This window comes from Amblyomma americanum, chromosome 3 (assembly GCF_052857255.1).
Source record: "Amblyomma americanum isolate KBUSLIRL-KWMA chromosome 3, ASM5285725v1, whole genome shotgun sequence".
NCBI classification, from domain to species: Eukaryota; Metazoa; Arthropoda; class Arachnida; order Ixodida; family Ixodidae; genus Amblyomma; species Amblyomma americanum.
Window position 1 is genome coordinate 118,161,667 of NC_135499.1, and position 21,740 is coordinate 118,183,406.

The 21,740-nt window shown below is 48.7% G+C and overlaps 1 protein-coding gene across 1 annotated transcript; it reads left to right on the top strand.

The window, feature by feature from the left end:
- The first annotated feature begins 12,173 nt into the window (after positions 1–12,173).
- LOC144124046 (uncharacterized) lies at positions 12,174–20,454 on the top strand. Its single transcript, XM_077656720.1, has 2 exons — positions 12,174–12,538; positions 20,160–20,454. Exons 1-2 carry the CDS (start codon positions 12,219–12,221, stop codon positions 20,452–20,454), a joined length of 615 nt encoding a protein of 204 aa, XP_077512846.1. The 5' UTR covers positions 12,174–12,218.
- Positions 20,455–21,740: the final 1,286 nt, after the last annotated feature.

The following is a 21,740-nucleotide window of genomic DNA, read 5'->3' on the forward strand; positions in this document are numbered from 1 at the left end:
CCGGTGGGATCCGAACCCACGACCTCCGAACATCGCGTCCGGTGCTCTTACCAACTGAGCTACGGCGACGGCTGTCCAATCTGCTGCTTTCGTGGGTATTTATGTTTACTGCGTGTAAGCGAACCTTGAGAGTGTTCACCAGCGCCACCCTCGACCATAGCGGTGGACGTAGCACGTCCTGTTATACCGCGAGTGTGACGTAGAACGTCATCCAACGGCGAGGGCGGAAACTGCGAGAGCCCTCGTATACTACCTATGGCAACAAGACTGCCAGGACCGAGACCCCCGTTAAGCTATTAGCAGACAAGGCAAATGAAATGAGGGGCTCGTTTGACAAACATATTAATGAAGCCAACAGTCACGGAAACCAAGGAGCATAGGAAAATGTTTTTAATCTTTTTTTTTGTAGTGCCAATCAATCGGTTTAAAGAAAATTACTTATAAAGCAGCAGAAAAAACAACCATGCACCGGACGCGATATTCGGAGGTCGTGGGTTCGGTTCCCACCGGCGGCATGGTTGTTTTTTCTGCTGCTTTATAAGCAATTTTCTTTAAACCGATTGATTGGCACTACAAAAAAAAGATTAAAAACATTCCCCCATGCCCCTTGGTTTCCGTGACTGTTGGCTTCATTAATATGTATGTATGTATGTATGTATATATATATATATATATATATATATATATATATATATATATATATATATATATATATATATATATATATATATATATATATACACACCTGCGTTAAGGTATGAAAACTTTCTTAAAATGCCACTTTTTCTTTCTTTTTTTAGTGCGAGAGCATTACTTGGCTACTTGAGCGAAAACCCTGCCGTCGCCAGAAAGCCGAGGCAGCAACGCGGCTTGTGAACGACGTTATCGCCCTTTCTGGAGAAATAGGCCATCAGGAGGCAGGGTTAGATCGAGAAAGGAAAGTGATAATGGAAACAGGTTTGTAGGCGCCCCTCCTCTTCTCTGGGGTGCTATCAATACCCTCACAGCTTGATAACAAGGCAGACTGCCCTCAAGATATGGGGGGGGGGGGGGGGGGCAGAAGCGTGGCCCGCGAAGGAAGTCATCACCTCTCCTGGAGCAATAGGCCATCACAAGGCAGGGTCCCAACTGACCTGGTGTCGGTCGAATCATCGCGGCGAATCGTCGGGTGGAGGCTCTTGACTCGGTCCAGTAGCGGCGGCCCTACCCCCGGAGGACACCGTCTAGAAAACACGATGCCCGTTGTTCTATTTATGTAAACGGGGAGTCTTCGTTATCAGAATTTGAATCGCTTGCGTCTACATCATCAGGCAGGACAATAGAGACCTTTAATATAGTGCAACGCTATCGGTTAGGAGCATAGGGGAATAGCAGGGGGCTAGTGCGCAGGCGTGGGACAATAACCGGCGGAAGGGGCGTTATTGTCCGGCGCCTGCACACTCGCTCCCCGCTATTTCCCTTATGCCCTTAACCGATAGCGTCGCTGCATTCTAAATTTCCTTAATGATCGAAGCGTGGCCGTAAGCGGCAGTTCACTGCTGACGAAGTACGGGACCATCGCAACGCAGCGAAACGTGCGAAGTGAGCTGCTGCAGCGAAATAACGTCCCCCCCCCCCCCCCCCTAGCCCCCGACAACTCAGCGACACGCTCAACGACAAGTAAAATGCTCGCGCTTTACCACATAAGAATTACATAGGTGTCCCCATAATATGTTTTAGTGGCATTCTGATTTTTTATAAGAAATACTGCTCTACCCTTTTCAAAAAGAATTATTATTCTATTTTCTTCCGTTCAAAATTTACTGGCTAAATTGTTGGCTGTAACTTGGTACTCGAAACCTTTTATATTTCGGTATCTTTTTTTTTCGCATGAGTTATATAGAAGTTTATTATTACATTTTACCGAATCATTATTATAGGTTCGAAAGTCAGTTTGCTACAGCAACTAAATTAACTACAAACTCTCACAAGCGGGCTCATAACGCAAATTAATGCACCAATGGTCTGATACGGCAAAAGCTTCTAAAGGTCGTCTGCGTGAGCCTGTCGACCCTCATGTTAAGGCTGTTTGATGCTGTCAGCATTGAAAAACTTGGCAACTTTAGATGTCTTGTGGCGGGGAGAATAGAACCTGTCCAATTCAATGTGAAAGCTTGTCACATGAAGGATCACTCTTGTCTCGTGAAGGCATCTCATAGCAGTCCTGTGGTGGAGCAAAACGAGCTAAAAAAAACAAAGGAGGACTGCCAAACGTGCAAAGGAAGACGAGGAAGCGCTACAAGTGTGGAGATTTTGAGCACTCCAAGACTGCTTTCTTGTGTATACAGGGTGTTTCACCTAAGATTTTACACAATATTTAAAATAGGCTCTTTCAGTTAGAACAGCGCTTTTTTCGGCATAGCATTATCAGCGGTGGAGTAGATCAGAATACAGCTAAGGCACGCTAACTAGCAGGCTGGTTAACGAATATTGGATAGTTAACTGTTAACTATTACGGTTAGGCTGCTTAATTATTGAGAGGCATGTAGCCCACTGTAGGCAATTGTTCAGGTCAGTTTTTAGAATTTTGAAAACGCGGTTACCCTCGCCACTGTGGCCCAACAAATTCTATTTCGACAAGTTACGTGCACTTGAGGGGTTGTTCGCCTGCAAGCTTCTCGAAAGCGCAAATATTTTGGCGCGATTTAGCCACAATTTGCTGGGACACAGCGCCGAGGGTACATGCGGTGGGCTACATGCTCTCAATAATTTAAAATCCTAACAGTAATAGTTAAAAAGTTAACTATTCAATTTTAAGTTAACCAGCCTGCTAGTTAGCACATCTTAGTTGTATTCTGGTGCACTACAACGCCTGTTTGTGCTAGTCCTTCGTCTTGTGTCCCGTTCGTGTTGCGCTGAGAGCGAAAATGAACGCTGACAATGCTATGCCAAAAAAGCGCTCTTCTAAATCAAAAAACCTATTTCTAAAAAATTGCGTAAAACCTTAGGTGGAACGCCCTGTATAGAACTTGTAACCTTCACTCCTATCCTCCTCAAAATGAGAATTTGTTTTTTTTGTGTGTTATGTAAACATAAATAAAGTTACCCTCAGTAAAAATATTCTCAAGATTGAAAGTCTGCATGCTTATTTATTACATTTCAAAACACGCATGCAAAAATCTAAATCGTGTTGCCTTGATATCCACACTTGCGGAAAGCAAATTTTCGGGTACATTTTCTACTTTTGTGACGTGCGTCATGTTCATAGAGGACATGACGCGACTGTTCAATCGGGCCGACCCTGCTATGCCAAGAACGTATGCGAAGCCAAGAAGGTACGCCACTTAATACGTGGCGTAAAAGAGCAGATGTTTGCCGAACTGGTCCGTGACCCGCCACGAACAGTGTCCGACTTCACCAAGGAGGCAATGGGTATCGAGCTTTCTCTGCAGGAACGGGGCGCCCACTACGGACTTCAGGTTACTGTAGCAGCCGCTTCCCAGTACACGCCTACGTCGCTGCCCGCCGAGGACCTTCGGGAGTTTGTAAGAAGCCTTGTGCGCGGTGAACTGGCGAAACTTCGCTTTGAAGCTCCACAGGTCAGCGTCGCTGCCGTTACGGACGTGGTCCGCGGAGAAATCCGACGATTTGTGCAGCCACCTCCAGCTCCACACCCGGCGCCCTCCGTTATGACGTACAGCGAGGCGCTACGAAGTGCCGGGCCAGCGATACGAGCCTTTTTGCCCCGTCGCTCCTGTGCAATACCTGCAGGAGCCAGTCGCAACTGTACCCTCCGTGCCGCAGGAGTCCAGGCCCCCCTGAGCAAAGCGCATGTGTGGCGCGTACGCCAAACAATCGGCCGCTCTGTTACCACTGCAGGGAGCCCGGCCACATCCTCCGCCACTGCCCCTACCGCAGAATGAGTTTAAGGGGGTTTTCACCTGACGCACCTCGACCGCGCTAGGGTGAACGACCACGGGATATTGAGCAGTATACCTGGCTGATAACGTGCAGTCATTGACGTCGCAGCGACGTCAGTCCCGATCGCCATCCCCAAGGCGGTTCTCTTCGCCCGGCTGTCCGTCATCCTCTGGCCAGTTCAGAGGCACGTCCCCACGTCGGGAAAACTGAAGACGGTGTCCTCCGGGGGTAGGGCCGCCGCTACTGGACCGAGTCAAGAGCCTCCACCCGACGATTCGCCGCGATGATTCGACCGACGACCTCAACTAGGCGCTGCGACTGACTGCTTTCCGCCGAAATTCCGGTTTCCGCCGAATACCACGAAGTTGCCGCACTCGTGGATACTGCCGCAGATTTTTCTGTAATGAGCAGACGATTAGCCACGGCCCCGAGGAATGTTCTGACCCTTGGTCGGGGCCGCAGATCCGGACAGCTGGCAGCCATGTGGTAACTCCGATCGGTGCCTGCACTTCGCGAATCCAGATCCGCGGTGTTACTTTCCCTGGCTGCTTTGCTGTGTTACCCGAGTGCTCCAAATACCTCATACTCGGTTGAATTTCCTTCAAGAGTACGGTGCCGTTATCAACCTCCAGGAGCTAATCGTGTCGTTTTCCACCCAAGGTCCTGTCGACGACGATACCGAGCCACGCAGGGCTGTTATGCGTCTGTGACGATCACGTTTTGATCCCATCAAGATCCAGCATGTTTGTTACTGTAGAGTGCGATAACAGCACCAAAATTCGTGGAATTGCTGAAACCAACATCTCGCTGCTCCTAAGTCGGCAAGACTGTGTAGCTCGCGGAATTATTGAATTGAACAGTGGGCGAACCGAACTTTTGGTGACAAATTTTGGTTCTGAACCTCAGTGTTTGCCTGGCAAAACAGCTATAGCATATTTCGAAGAACTTCGCGAATTCGCGGGACAGCACGCGTTGTCCGAAATCCCGGCATCAGTGGAGGCACCGACCACTCCCATAAAAACCGACGTGAACCCTAACCTCCCGTCTAATCAGAAACGCTGCCTGGAGAGCATTATCGAATCTTTCCACAACTGTTCTGCCTGGACATCCAAGGTTAGGCAGACTACGCTTACAAAGCACCGCATTATATTTGACGCAAACCAGCGACCGTTATGCCACCCGCCTTATCAGATCTCTTCGAAGGAACGTGATGCCATTCGCCGACAAGTTCAAGAAATGCTTCAGGACGACGTGATACAGCCGTCGACGAGCCCGTGGGCATCGCCTGTTGTTATAGTGGCGAAGAAAGATGAAACCCTACAGCTCTGTGTTTATTACAGACGTATAAACAAAGTCACCAAAAAAGACATTTATCCTCTGCCACGCATTATGACTCCCTGGACCGGCTACGCCACGCCACGTACTTCTCGTCGCTAATTTACGCAGTGGCTATTGGCAAATCGAGGTCGACGAACGCGACAGGGAAAAGACCGCCTTTATTACACCGGATGATCTGTACGAATTCCGGGCGCTCCCTTTCGGCCTGTGCTCGGCTCCTGCCACCTTCCAGCGGATGATCGACACCGTGCTTACCGATCTAAAATGGCAGTCCTGTCTCGTGTACCTGGGTGACGTAGTCATCTTCTCCGCCACGTTCGAAGAGCTCCTGAGGCGCCTGCGCTCTGTGTTCGCAGCAATTCGTTCAGCCGATCTTTCCCTCAAGCCCGAAAAGTGTCACTTCGCTTTCCAGGAGTAGATGTTTCTTGGGCACATCGTGAGCGCTAAGGGAGTCAGCCCTGACCCCTATGAGACAGCCACCGTCGCTGTTTTTCCCGTGCCAACTGATAAGCGCAGTGTGCGCCGCTTTCTGGGATTCTGCGCCTATTATCGGCGTTTTGTGCCGAACTTCTCCTAGATCGCTGAGCCCCTCACCCACCGCGCGAAACAAGCCGAACCATTTTTCTGGGGTCAGGAGCAACAACAGGCCTTCGAAGACATCCGCACTCGTCTCCAAAGTACGCCTATCCTTGGCCACTTCGACGAGTCAGCCGGCACTGAACTGCACACAGACGCCAGCAACATCGGCCTCGGTGCAGTCCTTGTGCATTGGCACCATGGTCCCGAACGCGTCATCGCATACGCAAGCCGCACCTTGTCACGCTCGGAGGCGAACTATTCCACCAATGAAAAATAATGTCTGGCAATTGTGTGGGCAGTTACCAAATTTCGCCCGTATTTATACGGCCGCCCTTTTAGAGTCGTCAGTGATCACCATTCGATGTTTTGGCTGACGAACCTCAAAGATCCCACGGGACAGCTTGCACGCTGGAGTCTTCGCCTTCAAGAGTTCGATCTCACCATCGTTTATAAGTCCGGAAGGAAGCACAGTGATGCCGACTGTCTGTCTCGTGCCCCTATTGAGGACAACCAAGCTGATCCCAATGACGATTCTGTTTTTTCTCGGCGCCATCTCCTCGTCCGTCCTCACTCAACACCAAAGAGACGACAGTGAACTGCGGCCTCTCGTTGAGTTTCTTGAAGGAAGCGCTTAGTCGCCCCCGCGAATCTTCTTCTCACGTGGACTGTCGTCATTCTGTTTGCGCGATGGAGTTCTGTATGAAAAAACTACAACCCGACGGAAGCTGCCTATCTGCTCGTCGTACCTGCGGCCTTGCGCGACGAAGTCCTGCAGGCGTGCCACGATGACCCATCTTCTGGTCACCTGGGTTTTTCCCGCACTTTGGCGCGGATACGCCAAAAGTACTACTGGCCCAGGGTTGCTGCAGTTGTCCAGCGTTACGTCAGAACATGCCGCGAGTGCCAACGTCGCAAGACGCCGCCGACTAAGCCAGCCGGACTACTGCAGCCTACTGATCCGCCACAAGTCCCCTTCCACCAAGTTGGCATGGACTTACTCGGTCCATTTCCGGAGTCTTCTCTGGGTAACCGCTACATTGTGGTCACCATCGACTACTTCAGCCGGTACTGTGAAACTAAAGCTCTCCCTCCTGGTACCGCTGACGAAATTGCGAACTTTTTCGTTCAAAATATTGTGCTTCGTCACGGTGCACCCATTATCGTTGTAACTGACAGGGGAACGGCGTTCACCTCGGCCCTTACGCAGGAGGTTACGCGCCTTAGCGGCACAGGTCACCGCAAAACAACCGCTTACCACCCTCAAACGAACGGACTCACCAAACGGCTCAACAAGACGATCGCCGACATGATTTCCATGTATGTTGACGCGGACCACCGGAACTGGGACGCCATACTCCCTTACGTCACATTTGCCTATAACACTGCTCTCTAAGAAACGACGCGCTTCACTCCATTTCGTTTAGTGCGTGGTCGCGAAGCCACAACCATGTTAGACGCCATGTTGCCCCCGGCTAGTAGTGCCTTATCTGTTATGAGTGCTGCCCAATTCGTTCGTTACGCCGAGGCCACCCGCCAACTCGCCCGACAACGCATCCGGCACCAGCAAGCCCACGACGCTCGCCGCTATAACCTCCGCCACAGAGCTGTTACCAGCCCGGCGAACAAGTCTGGGTTTGGAGCCCAATACGCATGCCTGGGCGCTCTGAAAAGCTTCTGCGACGGTATTTTGGCCCCTACGAGGTACTCCGCCAAGTCAGTGAGGTGATCTTTAAAGTTTCTCCCAGGGAACAGTTCGCTCCTCCTGCCGGCCGACCTCCGAAGTCGTCCATGTCGCACGGATGAAGCCGCACCACGCCCGATAGCGCTTCAAGCGTGTCTACACCAGCCGCCCGACACATGCGGCGTCCCTTGTCTTCCTGCTCCTCATTGCTGCGGCACCGAGTCGTTGCCCTTCAGAGAGGGGGAGTAATGCCACAGTACCAATCCATCCAGTGGCGCCATACCGCGGCCGAACTGTTTTAGCTGGGACTTGCCATGCCTTGCGCAATCGATGGGCTTGAGGATTGTCATCTTCCTCGCTCGAGCTCCCTGCTGTCTTGCACGCCCAGCACATCTAATTAAACCTGGTCTGTGTGCTTGGACCGTTTATTGATGATATTATGGCGTCTTTTTGGGCCTCTTAGAGCAGTTTATCATTAGGTAATAACGGCCAGTAAAAGAGCAAAGTATTAATGGTATCAAACGTATTTTGTGGCATATAATGTGGTGAAATACCAGAACACTATACCATCAAGGCGCATACCGTAAAGTCTTGGCCAAAAGTCTTCGGCCACATGGTGTGTTTCTGAGCTGCCTAGCGGAGCACTCGAGGTACCCGTTAAGACCAAAGTGCCTTTAAATGCTAAGACGAGTGCTATTCTCGGCTTCCAGAAGTTTACAGCATGACTGGTGCCTCGAATGCTCCACCAACGGGCTGAAAATCAAACTCTGTGGCCTGAAGTTTTTTCACATGAAATCTACATCCGCAGTAATCATTACCTAGGAAGCGAAACACCTGTCTCGGCAGAATAACATCCATTAGAGCTTTTTCTTCATTTTTCCAGCCATGCGTTGCTGATGTCAGGACACTTCCTTTGGGAGAAAAGGAAAGACGTCACTTTCAAAAAATGACGGGTTGCCATTCCGAAGCGCAGTCACGAACTGCGGAGCTCAATTTAAACCCGCTTTGTTATTGCACAGCCGATAAACAAATACCAACACGAAAACACATGGACTTGCTGCTGACAGTCTTTTATGGAGCTGTCTGCGTTGGATTGATTCGAGCAGGTGAGTTCACTTCATGGTACTCGTCTCGAGGATCTATTTTTGCCTTATTCCTGGCAAGAGAGAGGATGAGATCAACAATTCAGTGCAGTACATCTCTCGATCGCAACCAGTCACTTAACTAAATTCACTTTTTCTGAAGCTTGAGCATACACTGGCGGCATCTGCATATGTCTACCTTTCTGCAATGTGGCGCTTGCTCGTGCAAAGTAAGTGCTGTCACACGGGTTATTCAGGTCTTTTTTTTTTTAATGGAAACAGTCTAGTTAGACTGATATGCTAGTGTCCCAAGAAATCAAATATGTAATTTTGCTGAAGAGAGAGTACCGATATGAAATTTTTTTGCGGATATCCCATGTAGCTGCAGCATAAAGTAATGAAACTGCAACGTACATCCTCTGTTCCGATTTTCGCCATTAGGTGAGCTCAGTTATTATCGTCCGCAAAACTTGTGCGCAATAGAAAGCCAGCATGCAGAGCTGCGCAGAACTACCACAAAAGCAGCCTGAAAGAAAAAAGCAAATGTGATGGCATATTCACGCAAAGCGTCACATTAGATCAAGCTGGCAACCTAAAATTACCAGACCAGTGTCCTCTTCTATGCACCATAGAAACTCTCTAACATTGTGCTCAGTTAAGACTAAGAAAAAGAAGCCTGTGTCAGAAAGCAGTGATTTAACCGGTACGCCGTTTGTAAGACAAGTGTCGTGTATACGAAAACCGTGTAAGCTGCATGTCGACCAGAACGTAGTTATAAAAAAGAAAATGCGAACTTTAAAAGGTTCAACTCTAGCACGCTAATAAACGGAACAATTTTTCTGAAGTATTTCAGAGATATGACTATTATGATATGAGATATGGCTGCAAATATTATCTATGCATCTCTGTTGACTGTCTGTGTATTTTTGCTGTGCGTGCCTTTATTCCTGCAGCTGACATGAATTCATGCAGAAAGCCGATTGTTCTTGGAGCGCGTTGCTTAGTAAAAGTGTTTCCCATCATGTCGTGCGCTCATCTATTGGCAGTAAAGTTTCTTAGTCTTAACACTGCAGCTTTTGATATTGGCTTTTTTTTAAGTGATTCGCGATTTCCATTCTACACAGCGTGCACAGCTGCAGGAACGTGGGCTCCATTAGTAATAACTCGAGCAACCCGACTTTTGTGTTTGACTCGTCCAAGAACAGGAGCTTAGCAATTTGAAGACGTCAAATTAACGCACGTGTGAAAAGAACTCAGGTAATAATTAATACACTCGTGGCAATCCCCAGCTACTGCAGGCGTCGCGGCCTGCACAGCGAAGGGGGTTTGGAGCCGCTCATTAATTCGTGACACTTATTCAGGAAAGAGTAGAGCATTACAAGGGTTATCGAGCTACGGCATTTAGGCAGCCATACCGCGGCAATTCATGAAACACCTGCTCTAGCCTCCGTGGCTAGTCTGCACTAGCGGGCGATCGGCGCAATCGGAAAAAAGAAAGGAACTCCGGGACTTTCGAGCCTCTAACCAGGTAAAGAACCGGTAAGAATAGCTGATCGTAGTTTCAGCCCCAGACTGCATGCATTCCCAAGCATCTGTGTCGTCTATCATTCATCTCTATCATTCATTCCCAGGCATATCCCACTGTCGAGTCCACCCTTTCCCCAACCCATATGTTTCCTCTGGCATGGTCCCTGCTGTGGTGGGACTCCTTTTCCTTAGCGTGGATAAAGTCCCTGATATAACCGCTATTCTTCTAAGACCGCCTCTGCATAGTGGTTGCAAAAATACAGGCTTACAGCGTAGCGAGTACAAAAAAAAAACATCCTTGGCAAGACGGGCGAGCGGAACCTGCCAATTACCCTACTTCCGCTAGAAACCGTTTACAGAGAGCAGATCGCGCTGTGCGCAACAGGTGGCGCCACTTGGACGGCCGTCATAGGGTGCCTTGATGCCCGCTCGCCAAGACCGTCATTTTTGGCCGTCGGAGCCGCCGTTAACAGCACTGGAGTGCAACGCACGCGAATGGCTCTTCCGCAGGTTGTGTGAATGTCAAATGAGTTTTTAACACCGTTGCTTTGATGCGGACGCGAAGTGTATTTGAAGAAATGTACAGGTAAGTAGAACTTATGTTCCTGTGGCCGATGGAGAGAATAATTCACGGCGCTCTTTACATCTGAGCCACTTCGTGGCACAGCCCAGCGTTATTTGAGAGCTGCCTTGCAAGTTCATGTTTGTTTCTGTAAGGACAACACGTCTATGAGCTCCTCCACCCAAAAAAATGACAAAATTATCAAGAACCCCCTAGTGACAGCTTATTTCAGCGCCGTAAGTAGGTGAGGGACTGGGACAACGAGCTAATTATCTTCAGAGCAGTGATATATTGCGCCTTTTTACTGTCGCCGCAAAACTGTCGCAGTGTAATAAAAAGTATATTAGAAAGAACACGTTCATAATGAAGTTATCGTGCGGAGAAGGCCGGCCACTACGTGCATGCTTGTAACCTTGCACACTTTCGACGACAGTGATCCAATACATCGAACAATTGACGCTTTTAGAATTACGTACATGCATAGAGCTGTGGAGAAATTTCTCATGATAGGATTTTTCATATTTCAGCTGATTAGAGTCGACTGCAGCTACGAGACCTGAACTCAGATCGACGCTGTTTTCAGTGACTTACTTCCTCCATAGCACGGCCGAATGCCGCTGAGCACTTGAAACGAGCTTTGAGCAATGTGCATACTGTCCCGGATCGCCGCAACTTTAATAGAATAAAAATATCATACGGGAAAATTGCGGGCGATCACACGCGCGTCTACGATCAGTTTTATAGCTGTACAGTGTTGAGCAGTGAACGTCTTTTGTCTACTCATACCTCCTTTCAGCAAAGACACCCTACGTTGGAAAGACAGCTCTCAAATAACGCTGAGTTTGTAACCTGTGCTGTTTAAAATGAATCATGTGGTTAAAGAAGCTCACTAGACACTGACGTCAACAAAAAAAAAACCACTCAGCAGGCTACGCGGTTTGTCGTCACATTCTGGCTTTTTTTGCCGGCGGTCAGAAGAGTAAATCAGGCGGTTTAATTGAAACCCTTTGCATTACCAATACGTAATATGCGCATTCACACAAAGTTCTTGTGCCGTCCACCGGCTCGTTATCTACAGCGAGAGCCATAACAGCGCCTCGCAACGGGCTGAAAGCGAGCCAGCTAGCAGCCATCTGCATGCAGCCGTCGCGCAGCTAGGCTCAGCTTGAGCGGTGGAATGTCAACTCGGATGGAACACCGAACTTAGTGCCCTATGCAAAGCCCTGTTGTACAAAAATGGCCTGATTTTGAGGTGTTTCGCAAAATTTCGCAACCCACCATGAATGTCAATACATTACGGAAGTAGAACACGCTATGTAATAGCATTAACTTATGACACCGGGTGTACTGTTTATGCGTCGCTTATGAGTGAATAGCGCGAGTTGTCGTAGTGTTGCCTGCCTCGCCCTTGCCAACGGTTTATCCCGAGAAAGGAATAACTAAAGTCCGTTGTCATGCATGGCTTTCTGCGTTGCACTATTCAATTAAAGCTGACGAACCGGTGTGCGGCATCAACGAAGTCTCGGGAAAACTTAACGTGACCACCGAGATGACCTGCTGGGAAGTCATCGCAGCAGCTGGCTCTCAAAACTCGACTCTGCGGCGTGGTCTGCAGACGCATTACACAACCACTGCCTCTCCGAGTCTGGATCAAAATGGCACTACGGACTGCGTCTGTGCACCGGGCCACGCGCGCACTCAGTTTGGCGAGTGCGTTCCAGAGGCCGCATGCTTCCGGTGCAAGCCCGACTATCGAGAGGACTTCTCCACTTGTGCCACGGGCTGTCCGCTCATCTGCAACTACACGGTGCCCGACAGGTGCTACGTCCTCTGCATAAGGGGTTGCTTCTGCATCCCGGGCCACATCCGGTACGTCATTTACGTCACGAACATATTTCGACACTTTATTATTTGTCAATGGCCAGTCCTAAATCCAAGGCGTCTTCACATTTTCTGCAAAGAAACAAAGGAAAACACATTACTAAGAATTTGGGACAGCTCCCAGCCAGTGCCATTAGAACTCGCGGTGTCTCACGTTCTGCTCTGAAGCCACTCGGTCATTCTTTTTTTCTTACGTCACGGATGACGTCAAACCACTATTTTTGAATAGTCAAAGTCATGCGTCACGTGGTGGCAGCCAAAAAAACTAGAAGCGCTTGTTCCAAATTCCTGATAATGGCTGTCCCGTGTGAATGGAGTCATTCTTTCGGCGGAGTAGCAGGCTAAGCCCAAGGGATCACTACACTCTCGTTGACGAGGGACCCAGTTGCCATTTGTAGATAGGTGAAACGGGAATTCAGATGACATAGTTCTGCTCATACCTGTTTGAGCGCAAAAGGATCAAAACAGGCAAAAAAAGAAGGAAAATAAGTAGCTTGTGTGTCTTGCCTTGGTAACCTCTTATGAATACACCGGTTAGCAGGTCCACGTTCTTGCCTGGCTCAGCTGTTCAATTACTGCGGTCCTATATTGGTGCCTTTTTCTTCAAACTGCATATCAATACGCTGCCTTCCAAAACTTGGCTACAAGAGAGAGGCGTGTTCCTGCTATGGCAGACTAATTACCTCCCCATGTACTCTCCATGTACTCCCCATGAGACTCGCCAAAGAGTCTCGAACATCTATTTCTCGATTTCTGGGACGCTGTATTTTTTGGAGCGTCCTGCAAACTACCCTTTAAAACGACCTCCCGATCACACACAAAAGTATTAGGTTTATTGCTGTTAACAAGTAGCTGATTCCATTTGATGTACTGTTTCTTGTTGGCTCGCACGCGATCTGGCGATCTCGAATGGCAGTCAGAAATTGTGATCCCGGTGTCCGCCCTGTGCGCAGTTATTTTGTTGAGAATGTATGCAAGCTGCGCGGCATCCTCAGGAATCAAGGTTTCTGTAATGAAGTCACTGAAGTGATGAATGTCCTGGCTAAAATGAAAGTACGTAAATTAAGATAAGTGGTTGGGGTGTTACTGTGTTCGCCGCAGCAGGAAATAATGGAAATCAGTGAACAAAAATAGCCTTATCGAACATATACCCCCTGTGCACATATTTATACACTGTGCAGTAGTTCAGTAATTAACACTGCTGAACATCACCGAACAGAGATAGTCTTGTCGAACGTCTCCCACGTGCACGTGTTCGTACACTGTATAGTAGTTCATGTCGAATATTGCCCACGTGCACATGTTTATACACTATATACTAGTTCAGTAGCTAAACTGCTGAAAATCAGCGAACAGAGATAGCCTTGTCGAACATGCCCCACGTCATCATCATTATCATAATCAGCCTGACTACGCCCACTGCAGGGCAAAGGCCTCTCCCATGTCTCTCCACATAACACTGTCCTTTGCCCCCTGCTACGCTTGCCTTCTCTTGGAATCCACTCCGTTGCCCTTAAAGACCAGCGGTTATTTGCCTTTGTATTGCATGCCCTGCCCAAGCCCATTTCTTCCTTTTGATTTCGACTAGGATGTCATTAACCAGCGTTTATTCCCTCACCAGCTCTGTCCGCTTTTGGTCTCTTAACGTTATACCTATCGTTTTTCTTTCCATAGCTCGCTGCGTTATCCTTAACTAATCTGAACCCTTTTCATGAGCCTCTACGTTTTTGCCCCATAGATGAGTACAGGTAAGATACAGCTGTTGTACATTTTCCTCTTCAGGAATATCGGTGAATTCCAATTCATGATCCGAGAGCCTGCCCATATGCGCTCCACCTCACTCTTATTCTTCTAGTTACTTCCTTGGCGTGATCCAGATCAGCGGTCACTACCTGCCCTAAGTAGACATATGTCTATACCAATGAACTGCGTGCTGTTGCAAATGGGTTGCAAGCCCCAAGGGTAGCGTTGGCCTGGCGGCCTGGGGCACAGCTGGAAACATCCGAAGGTCCTGGCAAAGGATGAGTCGACTGGCAACAGAACAACTTGTTTATTCTGTCATCGCAAAAGAGCAGCCGGTCAGGGCGACCACGTTACTCGACGGAAGAAAATCGAAGTCTCTCCTTGGCGTCCGGGGCAGCTGCCTTTTATACCCTCGGAGTCGAGGGCAAGAAGGAACGGCACGGGATGAGGCGCCCGATACGGCGACGCTCGGACATGTTCAGACGTGACGTGCGCGTCCGCCGGGCCGGCGCCGGTCAGACCTCCTCGCCTCCCAGTTGGGGAGCTCCTCTCCCCGGCTGCCGCGCTTTGACAAGCGTGGGCACCAACATGCACACACACACACACACGACGACACGTGGCATTGAAACCTGCCTGGACGCGCTTGGCGGGAGGCGTTACGGCAGCACTGAACGGGCCCAAAATGACCGCCACTTTGAACGAAGCCCCGGCGTCCGTTGCATCCGCGCCGGCTATACCGCGCGTCGTAGGCGAAACGTAACAGTGCCATTCCCCACGTGCAAGTGTTTATACGCCATGAGCCTGTTTATACGCCTGTCGCCGCTCTTGGGAAGCAGCGGCGGGGCTGCTCCCGGTGGCTTGCTGCTTGCCACTGGCCTGTTGCTGCTGTTCGCTGGTCATTTTCTTACGCGTCTCTCCCAGAAACTCTAGATTCTTGCATGTGCCGCCATACGCATGCTTTACGGATTCAAGTGATAATCGAACAAGCATGCTATTAATCTCGGAGACAGTACCTCGGTCAGTACTGTGCCGTGGCATGTTGTGCTTCTGGCTCATTCCTGCGCACTCTATTAAACGGCTATGTTATCTTTACAGCATACGGATGTCCTTGCGATTTTACTTAATAGGCTTCACTACGATACCTGTGCAAGATTCTGCGAATAGTACCTGACATTGCTGGGTAGCTCAAAAAGTAAATTTAGTGAACCATTAAACTTCACAGTGCACCTATTTGCTTGCAATACCTTCGATTGCAGAGGACTAACAATACTCCCAAAATATAATGAACTCGTTTTGTTTGTTTTTCTTCTGTGTTAATTGTTCAATATATTTAGTGAAGGTAAAGTGGTCTAAATGTATGTGAGATGTAACAGCCCGAAAACTCATGTGGATTGCGAAGGATGGCGTAGCGGAGGATCCGGATTAATTTGGATCATCCGAGGTTCTTTAACGTGCACTGACATTGAACGCTGCGGGAATCCTTTTGCATTCCACTTCTGTCAAAATGACGTCGCTGCGATCAGCATTTCATCCCACGGCTTTGGCCTTGGTGGTCACGGTTGAGCGGGCGCCTGTTGCGCTAAGGCCAGGGCTTTGTCAGCGGGCGCACAGTGCATGTTTGCGCTTCAGGGGCTCTCACCGCGTCCCGTTCAGTTGAAATGGACATGCCAGAAGGCTCCGTTTAGCCACACTTAGTGTTTAACATGGCGATATCAGCGGTGAAACGCCAAAGCCGCCAAGCCACCGAGGTGGGTAACATTTGCAGATTTGTTAGCCTCCTCAGAAATAATGCTATTCACTAAATGTAAAAAGAAAACGAGCGGGACCTCAAGCTTGCATTTTGTTAAATTTTTGTTAACTACTAGCATGTTCTTTTGGTTTTCAACCAAGGGGCCCGGATGGCAAAGGCTACAGCTTACATTACACTGACAATATTACGTGTGTGCACTAGTTCGGAGTTCGAAAAGTTACCATCGAAAACTGGGCATTTCTAGCGCGGCAATCAAATGAAAACAAACGCTATAGCTGGTAACTATAGAGAAAGCTTTTAACCACATTGTTTCAAATGGAGTTTAACTCGCAGGATATTATTTATTTTAATTGCATTAAGAGAAAACTTCAAAAGATTTTATTTACTTGACCATGTCTCGCGCGGCGCTCTACTCGTGGAGGACGCCATTACTCTGTGTTGGCCTACTAAGAAGATACGTCCGGAAGAGGAACCATTATGATCGAGATACTCCTGTCTCTTCCGGAAGCCATGGAAATTTTTTAGGCTTTAATTTAGGCTTTCTTTGCTTTTTTCGTCGCTTTTAACTTATGTCCAGTGTACTGGTCACTGGGTCGGAAAGGGATGTGTCTTCTTCTACACCCTGATTTCGTATTGCCTGCGTGACTGCTGAGTTTCGACTGAGCTAAACGCTTTCTCGTAATATATGAGCTAAACGCTTTCTCTCGTCTGTTCAGGTCAGCAGGCGCTCGGTCTGAGCGATGGCAGTGCGGCTACCTCTTCTTCTTCTTCTTTTCGTCAGTCAGGCTACCTCTTCTTCTTCCTTTCCTCAGTCAACGTAGGATGATGCCCTTCTTCTTCTTCACAGAAGTCTATCTATAGGGGCTGGTTACATTCTGCGCATCTTTCTATTACCCGACTAATAGTGTTAACATGGCCTATTATTAACTACCCCTTATGAAAGCCCGCCAGGTCCTTTGGTTGACTGAACTCTATAAGGTGCTCCTGATTTCACCAGCGGTTACCTTAGTGAATACTTTGTAGACAACGGACAGAAAGTTGATCGCGGTCTGCAATTTTGCACGTCCGTGGCGTCCGCTTTCTTGTGGATTAAAATAATGTTGGCGTCCTTCCAGGATTCCCGTGCGGTCTAGGCCACAAGGCATTATGTACACAGAGTGGCTAGTTTTTCTAGCATAATCTCCCCGCCGCCCTTTAAAGGATCTGCTTTTACCTGATCCTCACCAGCTGATTTCCTCCTTTGAGTTGCTTTTAAAGCTTTCTTTACTTCCTTTTTCGATGCCGGCGGGATAATGCACCACTGTCTCTCATCACCGTCTTGATCGCTTCGGCAGCTGCATATATCTGTGTCGAACTCCTCAGCTATTTTAACTGTTTTATTCATATTGCTACAGGCATTACCGTCCTTGTCTCTTACCGCATGCATCTGATTTGTGCCTATACCTAATTTCTTAACCACTTTTAGGCTACCTCCGTTCTTTAGAAAATTCTCGGTTCTCTCCATATTACACCTCCTTGCGTCGGTTACCTTAGAATTATTGATTAACTGTGACAGCTCCGTCAGTTATATTCTGTGCGTAGGGTTAAAGGCTTTTGCTTTGGCGTTTATTAATCGCATCTTCTGTCTTCTGAGAGAGCTTACCGATATCCTGTCTAGCTATCTTGCCGCCCACTTCTTTCCCGCACTCCGTAATCATATCTCCAAGATTATTGTTCATTGCTTGAACATTAACAGTCCCAAAAGCAAAAGGGACAGACAAAAGGTCCCATTTTTTATTGTGTGCTATTACTGCCTCAAGATATTCAAAAGAGACGATCCGGTTTTTTCAAAGCCTGCAAGCGCCAATCCTAATGGTGTGTCTTGGCGCGCAAAGAAGTCTCCTTCCATCGCGGCAACCATCATTATCGCACAAGAACATCCCATCACACCATACAGTCGGCAACAGAAGTTTACGAATGCATGATTGCCCTCGGAGGCAAAATTATTGTAGCTTTGCCTGGCAACCTGTATTAATACAGATTTAGCGCAACAGAGATGCATTAGAGGAGCAGTATGACTAATTACCAAACACCACTTGCGCACGCGCAGTGGCAAGGGCGGAGCCAGGTTAGGCCAGTGCGTGTGCGCAACCGGCGTCCGGTAATAGGGTATGTGTATAGGCCCAATCAAAAGTATACAGCCGTAGGGGTTCGCTTCTCAGCTGTTTAGCGGGGCTCCTTAGAACATCTAGCAATATAAATTTTGGGAGGTTCGAGGACTCGAAGCCATTTATCACTGAGTATGCATAACCAGGCAAGCTGAAAGCCTCGCAAGCAAGCCCCTTGGGGGGGGGGGGGGGGGGGGGGGGTATGTTTTTGTTATAGTACATCTCCGTCATGCTAAATCTTTTCAATACTAGAGGACGGATCATGCACATCCTCTCTCATACGTGCTGGGATTTCAGGAGATTAGCTTGCGTGCTTACATTGCAACAAAAAATTTCCACACTTTGGCAGCCAACCGTACATAGCGGGTGACACAGTGACAGCGCGCATTCGACATCTTGATCGTCTTACTTCCTTTCGTCTTGGAATCCTTACTGCCGCAAGGGCGCGTGAAAAAAACAGCATTTTCCATTCTTGTCTGTGTGCCGTTAAAATTTACACTTTTGTCATGATGATGCCTACCGTTGACCATCTTGTCAGTCGCCACCGTTCTTTGACGGGAGCCTCTGTGGTCGTTGGTCCTGATAGTCTGCTTCACAATACGTCATGGTTGAGCGAGGAGTTAAGAACATACGGCCCACGGTTCTTTTGTCCGCCTTTCAAGTTCTATTTCCTTCGCTCTCTCCTCTTTCATTTACGGCTTTCCTTTCCAATGTTCCTCTGGTTAAGCTGAGTCTCCCTGCCTCTGCCTCTTTTGGTGGCTCAGTGGTTATCGCGCTCACCCACTGAGACGAAGAACCCATGTTTTATCCCAGCTGCGGTGGCCACGTTTCCATGGAGGCTAAACGAGAAAGTTAGTGGTTTTTGAGGAAATGAAATGGCGCAAAACTGCCTCACGTCTCGGTAGACACCCAAACCGCGCCGTGAGGGAAGGGATAAAGGAGGGAGTGAAAGAAGAACGCAAGGAAGAGGTGCCGTAGTGGAGGTGTCCGGAATAATTTCGAGTACCTGTGGATGTTTAACTTGCACTAACATTGTACAGCACACGGGTGCCTTTTGCGTTTCACCTGCATCAAAAAAAAAAACACGGCCGGGTCCGAGCCTCGGTACTTAGGCTTCGTAGCCGAGCTCTCTAACCGCTAAGCCATCGCAGCGGGTCACAATGCAAAAGACGCCTCTGTGCAGTACAATGTCAGCGCACGCTAATTAAGGAATTAGGTTGTCTGTATTAATCTGGAACCCTCCACTCCGTCGTCCCTCAAAACAGATGTAGCGCTTCGGGACGCTAAACCCCACAATCTACAATTTTCTTCTTTCACTCTCCCCATCTATTTCTTTTTGTTGCCGCTCCTGAACTACGCAAGGCTGAATGCTGCCTCAGTTTCACGCCTCAGAGATCCGCATGGAACAATAATTAGCTCTCAGTGCCGTGTGGAATCGCAGCGTATCCGATTCCAATGCCATATTTATGAAATAAGTCTGTCTAGGACTTATGGTATGATCGCAGCGTATCCGATTCCAATGCCGTATTTATGAAATAAGTCTGTCTAGGGCTTGTTGTATGTATTGACCTCTGGCAAACTCGGCTGATGAGAAGTTTCTCGGCTTACGAAAGAGGCCACTGTATTTTTGATGAAAAGGCTGACCTGTTAGGCAAAAAAAATTTCATGCCAGCGTCCTGCCAGCCCGAAACGAAGTTTTTACACGATCCTTAGGTGTAGGCTTCCGTGTAAAGAAATTTCTATTCCCTGCGGCTCATGATATTCTCCCTGGTGCCTTCTCGTTATACTACTACTTCTACACCGCCACATGACCTTTCTAAATACTAGATAGGAGTATTCTGTGAGAAAATGACTCCTTTAGTCACGGCCTACTTTCCGGGTGCCTGAATGCCCCGGATAAAGTCTTCTTTATTCTCTTTCCGCAGTAAACGGGCTTGCGATTGATCCCGTGCCCGCTAATAATGTGCAGGTCTACGCCGACGGGGCCGTGCGTGCCTGTGCACCAGTGCCCGCCCAGGTGCACCCAAGCAAACATGGAGTTCTCGGAGTGTGCCTCGGCAGACCCGCCTGTGTGCAACGTTAGTTCCGCCACAGCTAACCGCGCAGTGCGGTGCCTGAACAGTGGCTGCCGCTGTCTACCCGGATACATCCTGCACCCGATACAGTACAACACGTGCATCCCACGGTCACAGTGCTTCGAAGCATCTCAGCATCATAACGACACGGACAACACTTTCAGCCTCAGTTTACTAACTTCTAACTAAGAGTTAGGCAATAGCAGTGATAATCTTGCCTTTCTTGAGTTGCGTCTAAAGCGCAGTCTAGCGAAGAGGAAAATAAAGAATTTGACGGGCAATGCGCACATGAATCCACGCACGGCAATTCAGTTCTGGCCTATTTACATGTCAGACGTTCTTTTCGAAATTCTGGGAATTCATAAAAGTCTCACCAACTGAATGTTAATTCGGCAGTTAACATGTGCTACTCCCTTACTCACCTGGTTAGGCATGTTGTTAAACGTCAGTCCAAGCTGCAAGAAAAACAAGCCAGTCAATAAGCACACACACTTGTACTAAGCAAAATTTTATATGATTTGGTATTTCGACCTAACACAACTGCAAATCATAAAAACTTCGTCAGCGCTAAACATCCCCTGTAAAGCGTCCCTCAACCTTTTGTCTATGAAGACTCTACAACAAGCGCCTCTTTCTTCAACTGTCCACATTACTCACACCCTCCACAGAGAGAGGTAGCTAGCTCGATTGTCCAGCAAGGTGCAGGATCGCTGGCTCCTACAGAAAGCAAGCCTGTTCCCTGAGAATCTCCCTATTCACAAGTCCTCTTCATCCCTCTCCGCTAACATGCGCGCTTCGCCTCTCTACCCCATCATATGGCTCCTGGTAGAGATTTAGTGTACCGTAGACGTGTTAGCGCAGACGTATACCGGTTACCGAACGCCGGTATACATCTACGCTAATATGTCTCCGCTACGCTTAATCTAATACAGGGCTCAGGGAAACACACGCAATCCACAACAACGCTCCCTTATTCGCGCAGACAGCAGCGCACACATTGATGCCACCCTTTCGGATACGGGTTCAGCGGCATATGTGGTCTTCACACAATGGAAGCCAGACCCGTTTTTTCATACATGTGGCCCATGTGTTGTTGTGACCGAAGGAAGAATGGAAAGGAAATTGCACGGGCACTGCCAACTGGCTCGAGCTGAGCCACACTCGCTGCCACGTGCAGACAAAGGAGAGTTGAAAGAGATGTGCGAAGAATGACTGAAAGAGACACGCGTCGCAGAACCGCGTCCGCCGAAGTGATCTTGTGGGCGGCACGCCGTCAAGCCGAGCTGGCTGCTACGTGAGACCCTACTTCGTCGCAGGCACGTACGCGATTGCACTATCTTACAGCTAAGGCACGCAAATATGAACGCGACCTCTCTCGACGGCAGTGGCATGCGTGGTGCTAACAACTTTCTGAAAAATCCTCGAATACCTCTCTCTGGCGAACATTCCGTACAATGGAACGCGGTCGCCGTGCG

What these genes read in the sequence shown, in the direction of transcription:
- LOC144124046 (XM_077656720.1), top strand. Translation starts at nt 12,219, where the DNA reads ATGACCTGCTGGGAAGTCATCGCAGCAGCTGGCTCTCAAAACTCGACT. An exon ending in TGCATCCCGGGCCACATCCG is followed by an intron (nt 12,539 to 20,159) that starts GTACGTCATTTA and finishes AATAATGTGCAG; the next exon opens with GTCTACGCCGACGGGGCCGT.